The 15,721-nt window shown below is 41.2% G+C and overlaps 1 protein-coding gene across 10 annotated transcripts in view; it reads left to right on the top strand.

Annotated features, from left to right (window-relative positions):
• The window catches only part of BBS9 (Bardet-Biedl syndrome 9), a 484,737-nt gene that overhangs the window by 57,903 nt on the left and 411,113 nt on the right, over positions 1 to 15,721 (top strand). For all 10 annotated transcript variants that reach the window (XM_065583753.1, XM_065583754.1, XM_065583755.1 and 7 more), the window contains one exon: positions 6,639 to 6,813. In XM_065583753.1, the coding sequence (XP_065439825.1) occupies positions 6,639 to 6,813 (175 nt within the window). The remainder of the gene's footprint in view (positions 1 to 6,638; positions 6,814 to 15,721) is intronic.

The raw sequence follows: 15,721 nt of genomic DNA on the forward strand, positions 1-15,721 counted from the left end.
GCACATATGGGCTCTGCTTAAAAGTTCACAGTATTCCTTTTCCCCCTGTAGGGTGCAATTGGTGGGGAAGTGGGGAAGTGGCTAGAGATCAACGCCTGAGGGCACTGGAGCTGGTGTAGAAGCACCTGGCCTCCAGTAGAGACTTCAACCCCAAACTTCTTCCATGGAAGGGCAAATCCTGTCCTTGATTATGGTAAAATTCTTAGGAAACTCCAGGATGGGAGTGTCTGAGCTAGCATTGATACAAGTTTCTTTAGGGGTTATTATAGATAAGGATCAAGGATGTAAAATGAACCTGGAATTTGATTGGTTGCAAGGTAGAATGTTGAGGAGTTGTTCAAAATGCTTTTGTCTGCCCACTTTATATTGTTGGTGGAATAGTGAGTGCAGACTTATTTGTAACTTCTGAGTAGCCTTCTGGGTCTTTTAGGGAGAGCACACATTGCAGTAATCTAGTCTTGAGATGACAAATGCTTGAATAACAGTAGTCAGGTCAGCATCTAAAATGGGTTTGCTTTCCAACTAGCTAAATATGAAAAAAAACACTACAGCTCTCTAATAGTTCTTCAGTAGATTTTAGTCCAGTTGGACTTGGAGGTTGTATACCACCTTGACAGTGTACAGATGTCTTTTATTGAAGGTGATATAACAATTCGTGTGAGTTCCTCAAAGTTCTTCCCCTTGCCAATTGACATCATCTCAGTTTTACCTGAACTGTTTCCAAACTAAGTGTTTTTTTAATCAGATTTTTGTTTTTTTTAGGCTAGGGCTGTCAAACAATTAAAAAAAAATTGTGAGATTTAAAAAAAAAAAAGTTGTGATTAATCAGTTTTAATTGCACTGTTAATAATGGAATACCAATGTAAATTTATTATAATTATTTTTGGATGTTTTCTACATTATCAAATATATTGTTTTTAATTACAACACAGAATACAAAGTGTACCGTGCTCACTTCGTTGTTTTTGATTACAAATATTTGCACTGTAAAAACAGTAAAGAAATAGTATTTTCTGTTTACCTCATAGAAGTACTGTAGTGCAATCTTTTTATCATGAAAGTGCAACTTACAAATGTAGAATTTATTTTTTTTACGTAACTGCACTCAAAAACAAAACATTGTAAAACTTTAGAGGTACAAGTCCATTCAGCCCTCCTCCTTGTTCAGCCAATCCCTAAGACAAACAAGTTTGTTTCCATTTATGGGAGATAATGCTGCCCGCTTCTTCTTTACAATGTCACTTGAAAGTGAGAACAAGCATTGACATGGCACTGTTGTAGCTGACGTTGCAAGATATTATGTGTCAGATATGCTAAACGTATCTAAACATACTGAGAAGACAGTCCTGGCTTCAAAGAGCTTACAGTCTAAGTTTTCACTAACTAAGAGGGGAATGGATCCAGTTCTCATGTTTTGACAGATTTTTCCTAGTTGTTTTAGACTCTCTTCTGGAGAGACCTGTCCAAATTCTGAGGCTATGGCAGAATAGAAGCCTGGCTTATTGGCATTAACACTTTGATCTTCTCATCTCCTTTTTCATTTGTTTCAGGTCATTGGTAAACCATGGTGATCTGTAAGAGATGGTGTATGTGTAAGGGGGCAACTAGGGACCAATGCGTTCTTAGCTGTGGACAGCAGATGGCTTAATAGCCTACCAGTACATCAATATCATGGTCCACTGGTTAGCCGTTTGTCTCAGAGCATTCCAGAATGCCCCATTTGTCTCCAAAGATGGACCACTGCAGTTTGCCCATCTCCAAGACTAGGTAGAACAGGACTGGGATATAGGCATATTGCTACTTACCTGCATAATAAGGATGTTATAAATCTTAATTCATTAAAGTTTGTAGAACATTTTGAGGTCCATGGATGGAAGGTGCTGTCCTAGTGCAAAGTACTTTATTTACCATGATGATTGATTGGTTTATTAAACTGACAAAAGCTAGAACAAAGAACATTATCAAGTATCAGGGGGTAGCCGTGTTAGTCTGTATCTACAAAAACAACAAGGAGTCTGGTGGCACCTTAAAGACTAACAGATTTATTTGGGCATAAGCTTTCGTCAGTAAAAACCTCACTTCTTCGGATGCATAGAGTGCACTCTATGACTCCTTGTTGTTTTTAAAGAACATTATGTTTGTCGTACTATCTTTAGTGTACATTGTGCCATTTTCTCTTTTCTTCTTTGAAGCAGCATTAGTTAAGAATAGTGTCAGTGCTAAAATGAAAAAAAAATTAATTTAATATTAAGGGTCTCACTTAATTTTCAACAGGTTTTAATTGAATTCAAGCACCCTGGTTATGATTTTTTTTCAAATATTGCATAAATTACTTTATTAATATATAATTTATATTGACTAATTTTTGAATCATATGTTGATGAAATCATCTGCTCTGATCTTGGCTAATGCTTCAGAGCTTCTCGACCTTTAAACAATGAACGAAATGCGTCTCAATTATGATCAGTTTGGATCAGTTTGGTTGACTTAACCCTTTGAATACCACGTACTTCAGAATATGAGTGACAAATTATTATGAATAAATCATAATGAAGTGTTTGATCTTTTGAGCCATATAAATAGTATTTTAAGAGGTTAAGTAACTGGAAAGGCTTTTTAATAAAGCCACTTCATACACAATTTCAAAAGAAACTTGTTGGCTGTCCACATACACATGTACGTGTGTGTGTGTGTATGCATATATAATGTGTATAATATAAAATATGTTTCTAATTTTATAAACAATAAAATCTAGATTTGAACAGAAGCCATAGACCCTGTTTTATAATTTAAACAACATGTGTTTCAGTGTAAGAAAACCTGAGGAAATTCATAACTAAAATAATTGTACCTTTTGGAAAATGCTATCAGGATTTTAATATTAAACACATAATTCTATTAAAATGATTGAATTTAGTAATAGGAAGCATTTGTTCATTGATTTGAAACTGTTAACAGAATTAAATAATTCACATTTCCTAAAAAGGTGTGTGACTCTTATCTACTAAAGCAACAGGAAAGATTAATGTAGTACCACTGTTTGGAAACATGAAACAAACTTCAATATATTATAGATTAAACCTGATGGGACCAAATCGTCAACTTGAAGTTGTCAATGAACCTTGCAGCCAATGGCTTAAATGGTATGATATATTTTGTCTTTATCGTTTGCAGTTGTAAAAAAAAGGCATTAGTTTGGCTTACTTCAGTAGCTGGCAGAACGTTAGTCTGAGAGCTTTTGAACATTGCTCTAATGATTTCCATGTTACAGATGCTTTTTTACAAAATATAGGTGATCTGTACAGATCCTAGCATGATTTAACTTGAACAGATTGGTTTTCATTGTTAGCTTAGCTAAATTTCCTTTAGAAGCCATCATAGACCTCTTGATTAATGGACTATTTTGCTCTGTTTCATGTTTAATAAGGGAAATGGGATTTTTCTAAGGTTGAAGAAAATTATTCTCTATATGTTGATTTATGATTTTGTTAAACCAGAGTGCTATTTCTGCCTTATTAAAACAGTTGGTATAAGACAAATATGTTTTGCATCAGCAGTCAGTAAATCACCCCGCCCCAAAGTATGTTGTGTTAAATATAAGACTGATCTTAGGTTTATGGCTTTAAGAAAAGAGACGAGGAGATTTTAAGTGCCACCAGACTCCTTATTGTTTTTGTGGATACAGACTAACACAGCTACCCCTCTGATAAGAAAAGAGAGAACTTCTGCTTGAATAAAATATATATATTTTTTATTTAGAAATCTGTATTTAGGGTAAATAGGCCATTGCAATAGTTCAGATTTGGTTGAAATCCTATCATGATCCCCCCTAAAATTACGTTAATTAAAAAAAAGTTGTGCCTATCTATCTAGTAGCATCAGTGTGCTTCCCTATGAAGTACTGAAATTTGGTTCCCTTGTTTCCTAGGAGGTTGAGAAACACTGAGTTCAACTTCTGGGAAAAGAACAGGACCTTATTTCATTCTTGAATGTCCTCCCCATCATATGTGTGCAGCAGTGTTAATGGGAATGGAGTGAATTATGTACAGATCTTCTTGAGGGAAGGATGAAGGGACCATTTTGAGAGTAATATAGAATGGGCAATCACAAAAAGGGGAAAAAACGGGATCCAGTGTAGCTATTTACCTTCTGCTCCCCTTACCCGCCTCTGACCACTTGCCCTCAGCTTCAGAGTTTTTACCCTAGTGATCCAAATCTTGGGGGGAGAGAATACTGATTCTCTGTTTAGTCAAGAGGTCAAAGATGAAGTAATACTGTATTAGTAATTTAGGTGAATTATTAACCCATTAACTACTTAGCATGCTCTGCTTCTTTTTAAATAACCGTTGATATGCCTCTAATAATTTCTCTGATGAATCAGAATACAAGGAGATAATTTTTCCATATGCATTTTACCTCCAGTGTTGCCATATATTGAACTGTTGCCTCTGTGACCTTATGTAACAATACTTGTCAAAGTGGGGAAAAAGACGTGATTTTTTTTTTTTTTTTGCTTATATCTGAGGCCCTGTATTGGAGGAGTAGGGTCTGAAGGAGGACATCTAGGAGAAAGAAATGTTTTTCTCTTTAAATCAATATCTTGTTTTAATCCTGCATGCATAGGCTATAATCCTGCAGACACTTGCAGATGTAAGTAACTTTGCATGTGAGTGAAATAAATGACACTATTTACGTACATGTTTGAAGGATAGGGGCTTGATCCAATACCTACTTCCATTGGCTTTAATATTTTCATTGATTTCAGTGAGTGTTTGGGCCCCTTTTTGTGGATTTCTTTGTATGAATGGGTGCTAAAAATTATGTGCATGTTTGAATTAATGTTATCTTTCATGTAATGCTAAATCCACAACCTGATTCTGATCTCAGTTGACTTCAAAGGCATTGCTCTGAATTTATATCCATGTAACTGAAATCGGCATGTGACCAGTAGGATCTTGCTGCTATTGTAGTTGAATTCTTGATTTCAATATTGACAAGTATTTTTAACTCCTGACTACAAACTTAATATTTTTAATCCTCCTTTAAAAAGCAATGGGAAAATGTCATCACTATAATATTCACATTGTTTTCATGATGATTTCTATTTTAGACCATTTAAAATACCTGGAATCATATGTAGATTTGAACATTTGTTCTTAGGGTCATTTTATTTTATTTTATTTTAATAATTGTGGTCCCTCAGTTAAATTAGAATATTAATTTAATCAAATCAGAAAACTCATTTTTTTGCTATCTTTTTGTTTCTCTTAATGTATTGTTATTTACCCAAGAAAAGAAACAGTTAACTAGTTTTAGTTTTAGCAGATAATGTTTTTACAACTTTTGGAAGGTTTAGTTCTCTTTGTTCTAGAGGATTATTTATACATTAAAAATAATCTGTTTAAGTAATAGGTTTGTGAGCCAAACTGGCAAAATCCATGAAATGCAAAGTACAGATGTCCTTCAAGTCACATCAGTTTACTTGTGGGTTAAATTACCTTATGGAAAGAACAGGTGGGAATAGGATGAGCAATGGTTCTGGGAGTTGTCAGGGATTTCCTTCACCCACTCGCTGGCAAGAGTTTGGGGTGGGGTGTAGGCTACCGGAGCAGGGAGTAACTTCTTCCAGGCATTATCTGAAAATGGAGGGGGATTCTCGCATTTCATGGGGTACCAAGTGCCAAATAGCTTTCCAGGGTGGTAAGAGCAGCACTCCTTGAGGTAGAGCCGGGTGGGAACCACCCCTTCTCCATTTGCGGAGTGATTTTCACAGCTTGGACCCCAATGTCCAATGAAGACATTGGATCTGGGTTTTTTTCTATTTGTATTATGGATATTTTCTTCTCTCTGCTGATTCATGGTTTGCTCTTCCTTCCTTCACTACCTCTTTGCTACCAGCATTGGTCTCATTGCTACTTTTCCTTTCCCTGTCCAGTTTCCTTTCTTTATTACCTAGTCTCTTACTCCGGTTAACTCATCCCCTTGTGCCTTCCTCTGCCCCTTTAATATATATTTAAAAAATAAAATAAAGTAGAACTAACATGAAGTGCATTAACCATCACCCCATCATTTTACTCGTATATTGTTTCCCTTTCCTCTACGCTTTGTCTGTCTAGTCTATTTCGAGTGTAAGATCTTCAGGACAGGGTCTGTATCTTCTTTTAACTTTATACAGAACTCGACACAGTGGGCCTCTAATTGGACCTTTGGACACTAGCCTCATATAAATAATGGTAATAGAGTGTCAGCCTCAACTTTGAACATTTTGAGTGGAATCCTGGCTCCACTGAAGTCAGTTAAAGTTTTACAAGTTGGCTTCAATGGGGCCAATATTTCACCTCTTCTTTGTTTTGTGTGGGGGTCACAGCTATTTTGTTTTATTTATATCTAACTGTAGTGTAACTTCATTGTTAATTTCTGTAAATAACCTGGGCCTGATTTTCAGTTACTCTAGGGTCACTGACAGTGTAAAGGAGCCTTAAAGTGGGAGTAAATTACATTTATGCCTACTTCAAAGCCGCTTTATGCAGCCAATATGGTAAATTAGTCTTCATTTAGTGTCAATGAGTATTCAGGCCTGTATATTTTCATAAAAATCTAATATGTGATTAATGGTGCTTTGTTTCCTTTTCATTTAGGTCGAGATTTGATATGCATACAGTCCATGGATGGCATGCTTATGTTGTTTGAACAGGAAAGCTATGCTTTTGGCCGATTTCTACCTGGTTTTCTTCTGCCTGGTCCGTTAACTTACAGCTCTCGAACAGATTCCTTCATTACAGTCTCTTCCGGTCAACAAGTTGAGAGCTACAAGTATGTATAAATGTTAAATAAGTAATTGTATTTTCTTGTAGGCTGCCGTCATATAAGTGAATATACTGAAGATAAAAAGTAATGTTTTGTGAAAATATAAATAACTATAATATTTCATTTGCTTTTACTCATGTTGTACCACATATCTACTTTTTAAAAGAGGAAAGAACAAATGCCTTTCTTGGTGCTGTCAATTGAAGCTCAGACTTGAATTGTTGTTGTCTGGGTATGCCAGAAGAAGGACAGGAGACACTGGATGTGTTTAATTAGGCCTCAACTCTATTCCTAAGTGTCTGGGAGTACCTGCCAGATAAAACTGTACAGTGCCGGTAATTCCATAATTATTTACATATATCTGGGGAGGCTGCTGGCAGCCCTCCCCCTTACCCATCCTGATCCCCAGCTAAGACATTGCTGGGACCTCACTACCTTCCTCCCCTCCCCCCTTGAATGAGAGTCAAGGGGTATATAAAGGAGATGGGGTTGACTCCCTGCCATACCAGTCACAGGAGCCCCAACTCCTCACCCCTGTTTCCACTCCTTAAAAGAATACCTTCTTAAAATGGTTTGGGAAAGGATTTAATCTGTTCACTGTATCAATTCCCTGCAGAGTACCTGCACTGGACATCTGCCCCAAGCTTACATAATGAGTTGTAGCATCGTAACCTAACTCCCCTTTGTTCTTTGCTCCCTCAAGCCTCCAACCCACTGTGGGAGATGGTGAAAAAAACCATCTCGTGTTGGCCAATCTAGTGGTGAGGGGAAAATTTCTTCCCAGCCCCCTGAGAAAGGAGCGACTAATGTAATACCCACAGCAGATAATGACTAAAATCTGGAATTTCAGATACTTCCATGGATGAGAGGGTGGGTGCTGTTTAATCTGACCAGGTGAAAGGAGGGCTGTCACTGCCCAGATGTGGGCATAAATATTCTCCCTCTCTTCCGGTCACCTGCGGGGAGGGATGGGTCAGTGTCCCCATGCTGACCTGGAATGGGGCGGCTACCTCCATGTTGGAGGTACCTCACTGGCTCTCTAGCTGCCTTTAAAGGGGCAACTCACCTTCTCTGCCAAAACCGACAAAGGTCCCCACCGCTTAATGCGTGGTGAGGTCATTCAGCTTTGAGCATTCATGCATTAATCTGGTGAGGTCTGAATATGTCCTAGATTGGAATAGTGTACATTTTGTCAGAATGTAGCGAGGTATAGCTCGTTGCTTTTAAAGTATGGAGAGTGACTGATGGGGAATGGCATCATCTTTGGAGTGAGGTGCTTTCTCAGTGAGAACTGAAGCGGTAGTAAAAGGGAGGTGAAATTGATGGGTGAAAAAAGAAAGTGAGAGATTGATGTGGGAAAGAGGGAAAATATGTGGTTGCTGTTTCATTGAGTATCATTGATATGCTTGGTGCTGTACAAAATACAGGGGAAAGCACAGTCCCTGCCTCAGGGAATTAACAGTTAAACAGAATGGCTTAAAGATGTAACACACCAGATTACCAGAAAAATGTTAGATCTCAGTGCAGCATGATGGCTTTTTTTAGTGTTGGGTTGTGTACAGAGGATGATAGCTGATTGCATTAGGATCCCTGATTGCAGGGTCGGCTTTAGGCCGATTCAGCTGATTCGGCTGAATCGGGCCCCGCGCTAAGAGGGCCCCGCTCCGCAGCTGTCCACCCCGCCCCCAGCTCACTTCCCCCTCCTACCCTCCCCTGAACGCTCCACCCCCTGCTCCTCCCCCTCCCCTGCTTCCTGCGAATCAGAGGTTCACAGGAAGTCTGAAAAGAAGCAGGGGCGGGCAGGCAGGCAGGCAGCACCAGGTAAGCTGGGGTAGCGGGGGGCATGAGAAGGGCTCCGGGGAGGCGCGGCCCAGTCCAGCCTCGGCCGAGCAGCTCACTCCGGCACCGGTTCCAGCCGAGTGTGCCGGCCCGACCCCAGCCGAGCACCCCCGGCCCCAGCGGCTCCGGCCCGGCTCCGGCCCGCCCCCTGCGGCTCAGCTCGGGTCCGGCCCAGCCCAGCCCCCTCGGCTCGGGTCCAGCCCCCCCCGGCTTGGCTCCAGCCCGGCCCGGCCCCCTTGGCTCGGGTCCGGCCCCCTGGCTCGGCTCTGGCCCGGCCCCCACGGCTCGGTTCGGCTCCGGCCCTGCCCGGCCCCCTCGGCTCGGGTCCGTCTCGGGTCCGGCCCCCCAGCTTGGCTCGGCTCTGGCCCGGCCCGGCCCCCGCGGCTCGCTCCGGCCCGGCCCCTGTGGCTTGGTTCGGCTTGGCTCCAGCCCGGCTCCGGCCCCCGCGGCTCGGCTCGGTTCGGCTCCGAGCCACACCCAAGCTCCGTGACCCCGGCCGAAGCTCTGGCTGGAGCGCGGCCCGATTCCTGGGGGAATACCAACGCTCTTGGTAAAGCCGGCCCTGCCTGATTGTATTATAGGTGATGTTAAGCAGGCAGTTGAGTGAAGAGAGGGTCACCTCACTGGTGGAGGGAAGAAGGGAGCTACAAGCTCAAGGGCCGTTATGTACAGAAGGCTTAAAGAGAAGAGACCCTTTACAAAGGTAAAGGTTAAGGAGGAGGTTTGTATAGCAAAGGGAATGAGGAAGAAACAAGAGCAGAGATTTTGTGTATAACCTTAAATGTGAGAATCAGAAGAGATGTAACAATTTCACAGCCCTAGCTGATGTTAGTATTTTGAATTCAAGTTTCCAAGCAACATATCACTGGGCTAAATAAAAGGGGTTTCTTATGGATATGTTGGCCTCATAGTTCTATTTAAGAATGAAGTAGGCATCTATGAATCTCTTTAGAAAGCAACAAGAAACTATTGTGTGAATCTCAAGGGTCCTTGCACTTCAGCTCTCGGTATTTAGTTTTGAGTAGTAACAATTTAGCACCGCTTCATTTTCCCCCCATAAGTGACAGCATATCTTTGTGAATCATTATTTTAGGCAGATACTGTAGAATCTAGTATTCAAAAGCCCTTCAAAATTTGAAAGTGATCAGAGCCAGGCAGAAGTCAATTTAAGCAGTATATCATTGAGCCACTGTTTGTGCAAGCTCACAATAAAGGTCTGCTCAGTGGAGATGACTGATTAGCAACACAGCTACTGGTAATAAATTTTAAAATATATATATTTTGAAAGATTGAGGAAAAGAGTTATACAAATGGTTCAAGTCTGCCAAAAAGTTAAGCAATGCTGTGAAGCTGTGCCATTCGACTTTCCAAACATGCTGCTACTAAGTAAACATGTTAGTACTGTAGCATTACCTAATTAACAATAGAGACTTGTGGTTGCCAAGTGCCAGCCTCCACCCTGACTTCTGTACAAATGAACACACTGTACACAGATCTTTGTGTTAAAATCCTTTATCCTCTACTTAAGCCTTTTAACAGGAGTAAATTCTTTTCTGTTAAAATATTAACAGGTTGCCTGCATGCATCCCAAGTCCTTGGGTTTAACTATGCAGTTGTTGTAGGTGTCAATTTGCCTACGTCTTGTTGCCATACCAACAAGTTTCCCTCTTGACTTTTCCCTATGGAGGGAATCAGACATGTTGCTGCTTTAATTATATTCTGGTAGGAGTCGGACCCATAAACCCCACTCAGGATAGAAGACCCATGCTGTATAAACACGGCTGAAGACAGAGTCTCTTCTCTGGAAAGCTCACAAACTAAGTGATGTAAGATCCAACAGTAGGTTGTGCATACAGATATAACATACAGATAAATGTGTGTGGTCATGATTGGCGCAGTATGTTTAACTTCATTTGGCATATTTGTGGGAGTGCCTCTAACTAGTGCCCTATATTGAGGCCTGTCCCTACCAAAGATGATGTGGGCATATTCCTAGACTCCTGCTTCTGAGACCACGCTTGGATTTGGAATACTGCGCTAAGAGAATTACCCTTTAGGAAAGATAAAAGAACAAATTATATCTTTATTTATACAAAGCTGATCAATCCTGCTCAGTAAGTTTAACTCTCTATCTACCTGCCATGTGCTGATGGTGTGAATGGTAGCATTCAGAGTGCCTTCTGTCTGCAGGCTATATGTCCGGTATGCTCAAGGCACTCATGACTACAACAGTTCTAAATGAAATTGTGCCATATTTTGCAGGCCTAATCCCACCATAGGCGACTATATCCTTTTTATTACCATCAGAAAGTGCTAGAGAATCACCAGTCTCCCAGCCTTTCTCATGAACAGATAGGCAACAAAGCAGGTGTTCTCCAGTGCTTTGATAGACCACACTGTTTGCACATACGCATGTACCCCTATCCTCTGGTTGGTTTTTGAGAAGGGGAGGTGTGAATTATGCTTCTTTTTGCCCGAAACTCCTCTGAGATCATCAATTGATATGGTAATGGCCATGTAGCATCCTAATAAATGCCTAGTCAAGCTCAGGAGAAGCACATCTCTGTAACATCAAAAATAAGTTACCATGAAGGGATCCTTAAACAATAGATGCTCCCATCCATTTAACAAATATTGTTAAGGTCTTGAGAAAACACCTGCAGAGAAAGTACGCAAATAGACCGGTGCAGATCCTCTGTGAGTTTTGCTCAACTCCTAGCTTTCCATCATTCTACAGCCCAGAACTCCCTTTTATGGGTTGGGGATTGCAGCCAGTGTTAAATAAATAAATAAATATTTTATATTGCAGTAGTACCTAGAGACTTACCTCAGTGACAGTCCCTACCCCAAAGAATTTACAGTCTAAGCCCATACATAACAGGCTGATGAGACAAACAGGGCTGAGGAGATGAGATAATAAGAATAATAGGATGCATGCAGTTTTTAGTCAGGAGCACTAATCTCATCAGAATGCCATAGCTAACAGGCTGAAATTATGGCAGAACGAAGCCCTTTCTCAACCAAGGATGGCATAACATGATTTTCTCTTCTAATGTAGGCCCAGGCTAGTAGCTGGTAAACTATGGTTATCTCTGAAAGATAAAATACTTTAACCGTTTTTCAAGTCTGTGGAACAACCAATCTCTGTCTTTAAAGCTTCAGCCAGTGGCAGTAAGTCTCTGGTTCTAGATTACTGGCTTCCAGTGGCAACCATGTAGGAAATGATGTAATTTTTCTGGATACTTGACAATAAACAGCCTGTGGCTAGCTGACTTTTGAATCAGTGCTTGGTGCAGTTAGACTCAGAAACAGTTTTGTGCCTGACTATTAGAAGATCCAGTTAGATGCTTCATAGTGATGCTTCATTGTAACTAGGAAGAAATGCATACCATGCCATCAGGTCTCTGTTTTCTGGGTCACGTGTTGGAAGTGTGGATATTGACCGAGCATGTTTTAGGGTGCTGAAGTCAGCTGGAAAGCAAATGCATGTTCCCAAATAATCAAAATTCAAGGGCTCAAGCAGCGATTGGAGTTTACTTTGGGTAATTTTTTTTTCAGATTCAGTGTGTTGATATTTTCTTATCTTATCGTTGGAGATCCTGAGCTTCTTGACTTTTTTGAATATAGTTCAATACTGAGAAGTGTTAAAATTGGTGTTGGACTGCTGGCCTTTCCCTTTCAGAGAGGGATGCATAATCTGGCAATTGAGTGCTAACAGATGTGATGCTGGCAGCCCGAGTACCGGCTGTGGCCAAGGGCTAGACATCAGCTGAGAACTGACAAACTCACAGTTGGAAGCCAGGCCAATTCACTTGTGTATAGATCAAAGTGATCATTAAATACATAAGAATGTATTTGCAGTGTAGTTGTAGTTGTCAGTCCCAGGATATTAGAGAGACAAAGTGGGTGAGCTCTGTGTGCCTCGAAATCTTGTCTCTCTCACCAACAGAGGTTGGTCCAATAAAAGATATTGCTGCAGACTTTGATTTGCCATGTGCTCTGCCATAATTCTGCACTGGCCACTAGGGGTCCCAGGCACATAAGGTAAAAAATCCTATGTGATGAAACCTGCTTGTTGTTCTTGTGAGGAATGTAATCTCCCTAGTTTTGTGTGGGACTCACCTTTAATTAAAACCACCTGCTACACCTGATAAGTCCCCCTATACTTTGCAGTGCAGAAGCAGGGTCCTGCAGAAGCACTGGTTGCATTGCATTGAAGGGAGCTGTGTTCTTTATAAGCCCTTGTTACCTGACTGAGGCAAGTCTCTCAAGTTCTCTCCTAAAGGCAGCTAAAGCCTCATCTACTTACCGCTGCAATTTCTTCCCCCAGAATTGTAGCACCTGCATTGACTGCTATGCCTCCTGCTGTTGTTTGGTATACTGAAACACTCAGCTAGGGAGGTGGGAGTACTGGTACTAATACATTTATGGAAGTGCTCTTGCCTTGCATCTCTTTCACTCTCCATCCCTGTGAAGGGATAATGAAATGGATCTGGAGAGCTACGTCACAGTATTCACCCCATCAGCCTGGTGATCTGCTCCCTGTTTTTGTGGGCCAGTCTGACTGCAGTTGTCACTGCTGATCTGTCTCGATGTCCTACATTCTTTTGTTGCTGGTTACTGAGAGTAGTCAAGAACTGCTTCTAGAGCAGCTGAGTGACCTGTTGCCATTGCTCAGATGTCAGATGTGCGTGCTGCCAAGGTTGTCCTGGTGGCCAGGTGGGAGCCAGGGTTGACCTGGTGGCTGGGTGGGGACTTTCCCAGGGGTTGACCTGGTGTCTGCTAGAGTCTTCGGGGTCCCACCTCATCAACAATGACCTGGAAGGCATAAGAAAGTTCCTGTCTTGGAGTAGAGGAAGCAAGTTTCATGACCAGAGGTCCAATATTTCTTCTGCTACTGAAGTAGCTGTCCTGCCCATCCCTTGTCTGCCTCGTGAGCTTCCCCTGGGAATACTGAATATTTTAGCAACTTGGAACGGAAATATTCCCAGCCATCCCAATGATTTTTAATCCCCCTTCCTCCTACCCTATGCAGTGCTGGTCAATCATAGCAACCCTCAGATTATGAATCTGTTGGTTATGTGTCAGTCTCTACCTACATGTCACTAGTTCAAGTCACATATAAAGCAAAATGTGCTTCCTGCAAAGGAATTTGGGCCTGATTACATCAGTGATATAGTTTAAGGGTACTGTGATTAGTTTAGCAATTTTCTTTTGGCAAGAATTAATCTGCATGAAGCATACAGATTCCTATGAAACTCCTACTCAACATTCCTATCTGACAAGTTCATCTGCTTTCAAGACCAAAAATGCACATTTTCCTCTATCATAAGGGCTTATAGCCAAAATGCATCATCTTTGTGTGGGGGAGGAGGAACGAAGATTTTAGAGATAATCATAACCCAAAGGATTTAGAGGAATATAGACATTTTTTTCTGTTTTGCATTTTATGCCTCAAGAGTACAATTTAGTTAATGGTAACACAACCTGGCTTGTGCTTTACTGACATAATAAATATTTACTGCTCTAGCACCAGAATTTCTATTATCTCTCAAACAACATACTCAGTTAATGGAGCCTTTCTACTACTGGGACTATTTTGTGTTGACTCCTGGATACTAAATAGGCTGTAAAGTTTGTATAGTTGCATTGACCAGGGGATGGTATAGTGATATAAACATAAAGATGTGAAGTAAATAGAAAATTGGCATCAGTCAATTCTTTCCAAGGTGGATAACTGATGGCAGTATAATTTACTGTTTGTGAATTTTCCAGGTGACACCTTTTAAAAACTGAGGTCTTGATTTCTATTCATGGTAATTTAAAGTTCCACAGCTCATTTCAAGAGATTAGAGGTTTGCTGTAATGTCTTTGGCTAAACTTTCCCTCTGTCTGTCTGTCACCATTCACTTCGGTGGTGGCTTTTATCACAGTTTCAGGATTAACCATGCCTTTGATTCCCCCCCCCCCCCTTGTCTTCCTTGAGGGCACCCTCTTATGGCTTTAGGCTTCCTACCCATCACGTTTCTTGGGGTGGAAACCCATGTGTCTCTCCTTTCAGACTGCGGCTTGCTTGCAGTCCCTCTGCATCTCATTTGTGATTTTTTTCCAGCAGGTCTAACTGGGGTCGAGCACATATGGTTGTTAATGCCTTCTCCTGGGCTACAACAGTGTACACTGGTTACCAATCAGCTTTCACAAAACAAACTGCATTTATTCTTAGAGCAAAAGCATTACAGAGAATACATATAAAAACAATAAAAGTTCCTATAAACATGCAAAAAGCTTACCAGAGGTTACCCATCAGTCTTATGGGATCCTGGTAGGTCAAAGGCTTTCCAACCCTTCTGCAAGGGTTGGGGCCCTTGGACAGAATGCCTTGTCCTTTTGCTGCAGAAAGAAAGCTCTGAGTCCATTTAAACACAGCCTTTTTATGCCAAAAACCCTTTCTTTGTCTATTGGTCTCCGGAAAATCCAGTTTGAACCAGCATACACAAACCTTCATAGGGGGTGGTACCTCATCCATCGTTTTAGTTTCTGTCCTGTGGAGTAGAACAGAATCATACATACTATCCCTGGCCTGCAGTGATACATAAACTTAATACAATATGTTCCCCCAAAGTTACTGCATGTGGTTGCAATATCTGTCACAGGTTTGTTTTAGTAGTGCTGTATAGTTTGTGAAGTACTTTGAGATCCTTCAGGATTTTGATACATGTAATGTGCCACAATACTTTGAGAGAAAGACATAATGTAATATAATTATTGAAGTATTATGGTACATTGCAAAGTAGGATTTACTAATATTCCATATAAGCTAAGGGGAGGATACTGGAAGGGAGTACTCATAAGTTATATCTCAAAGCTGAATGCACAGTTGAGCCCTCAAAGGTGAGGGAGAAATATAGGGTTACCATTCGTCCGGATTCCCCCGGACATGTCCGGCTTTTTTGAGTTAAAAATAGCGTCCGGGGGGAATTTGTAAATGTCCGGATTTCCCCCCCATGCAGAGCGTGCGCGGCTTACAGGGCAGCCGGCCGGATCGTGCCACTCACACGGGGCTCCGGCAGCCAGA

This window comes from Chrysemys picta, chromosome 2, assembly GCF_011386835.1.
Source record: "Chrysemys picta bellii isolate R12L10 chromosome 2, ASM1138683v2, whole genome shotgun sequence".
In the NCBI taxonomy this organism is placed as follows: Eukaryota; Metazoa; Chordata; order Testudines; family Emydidae; genus Chrysemys; species Chrysemys picta.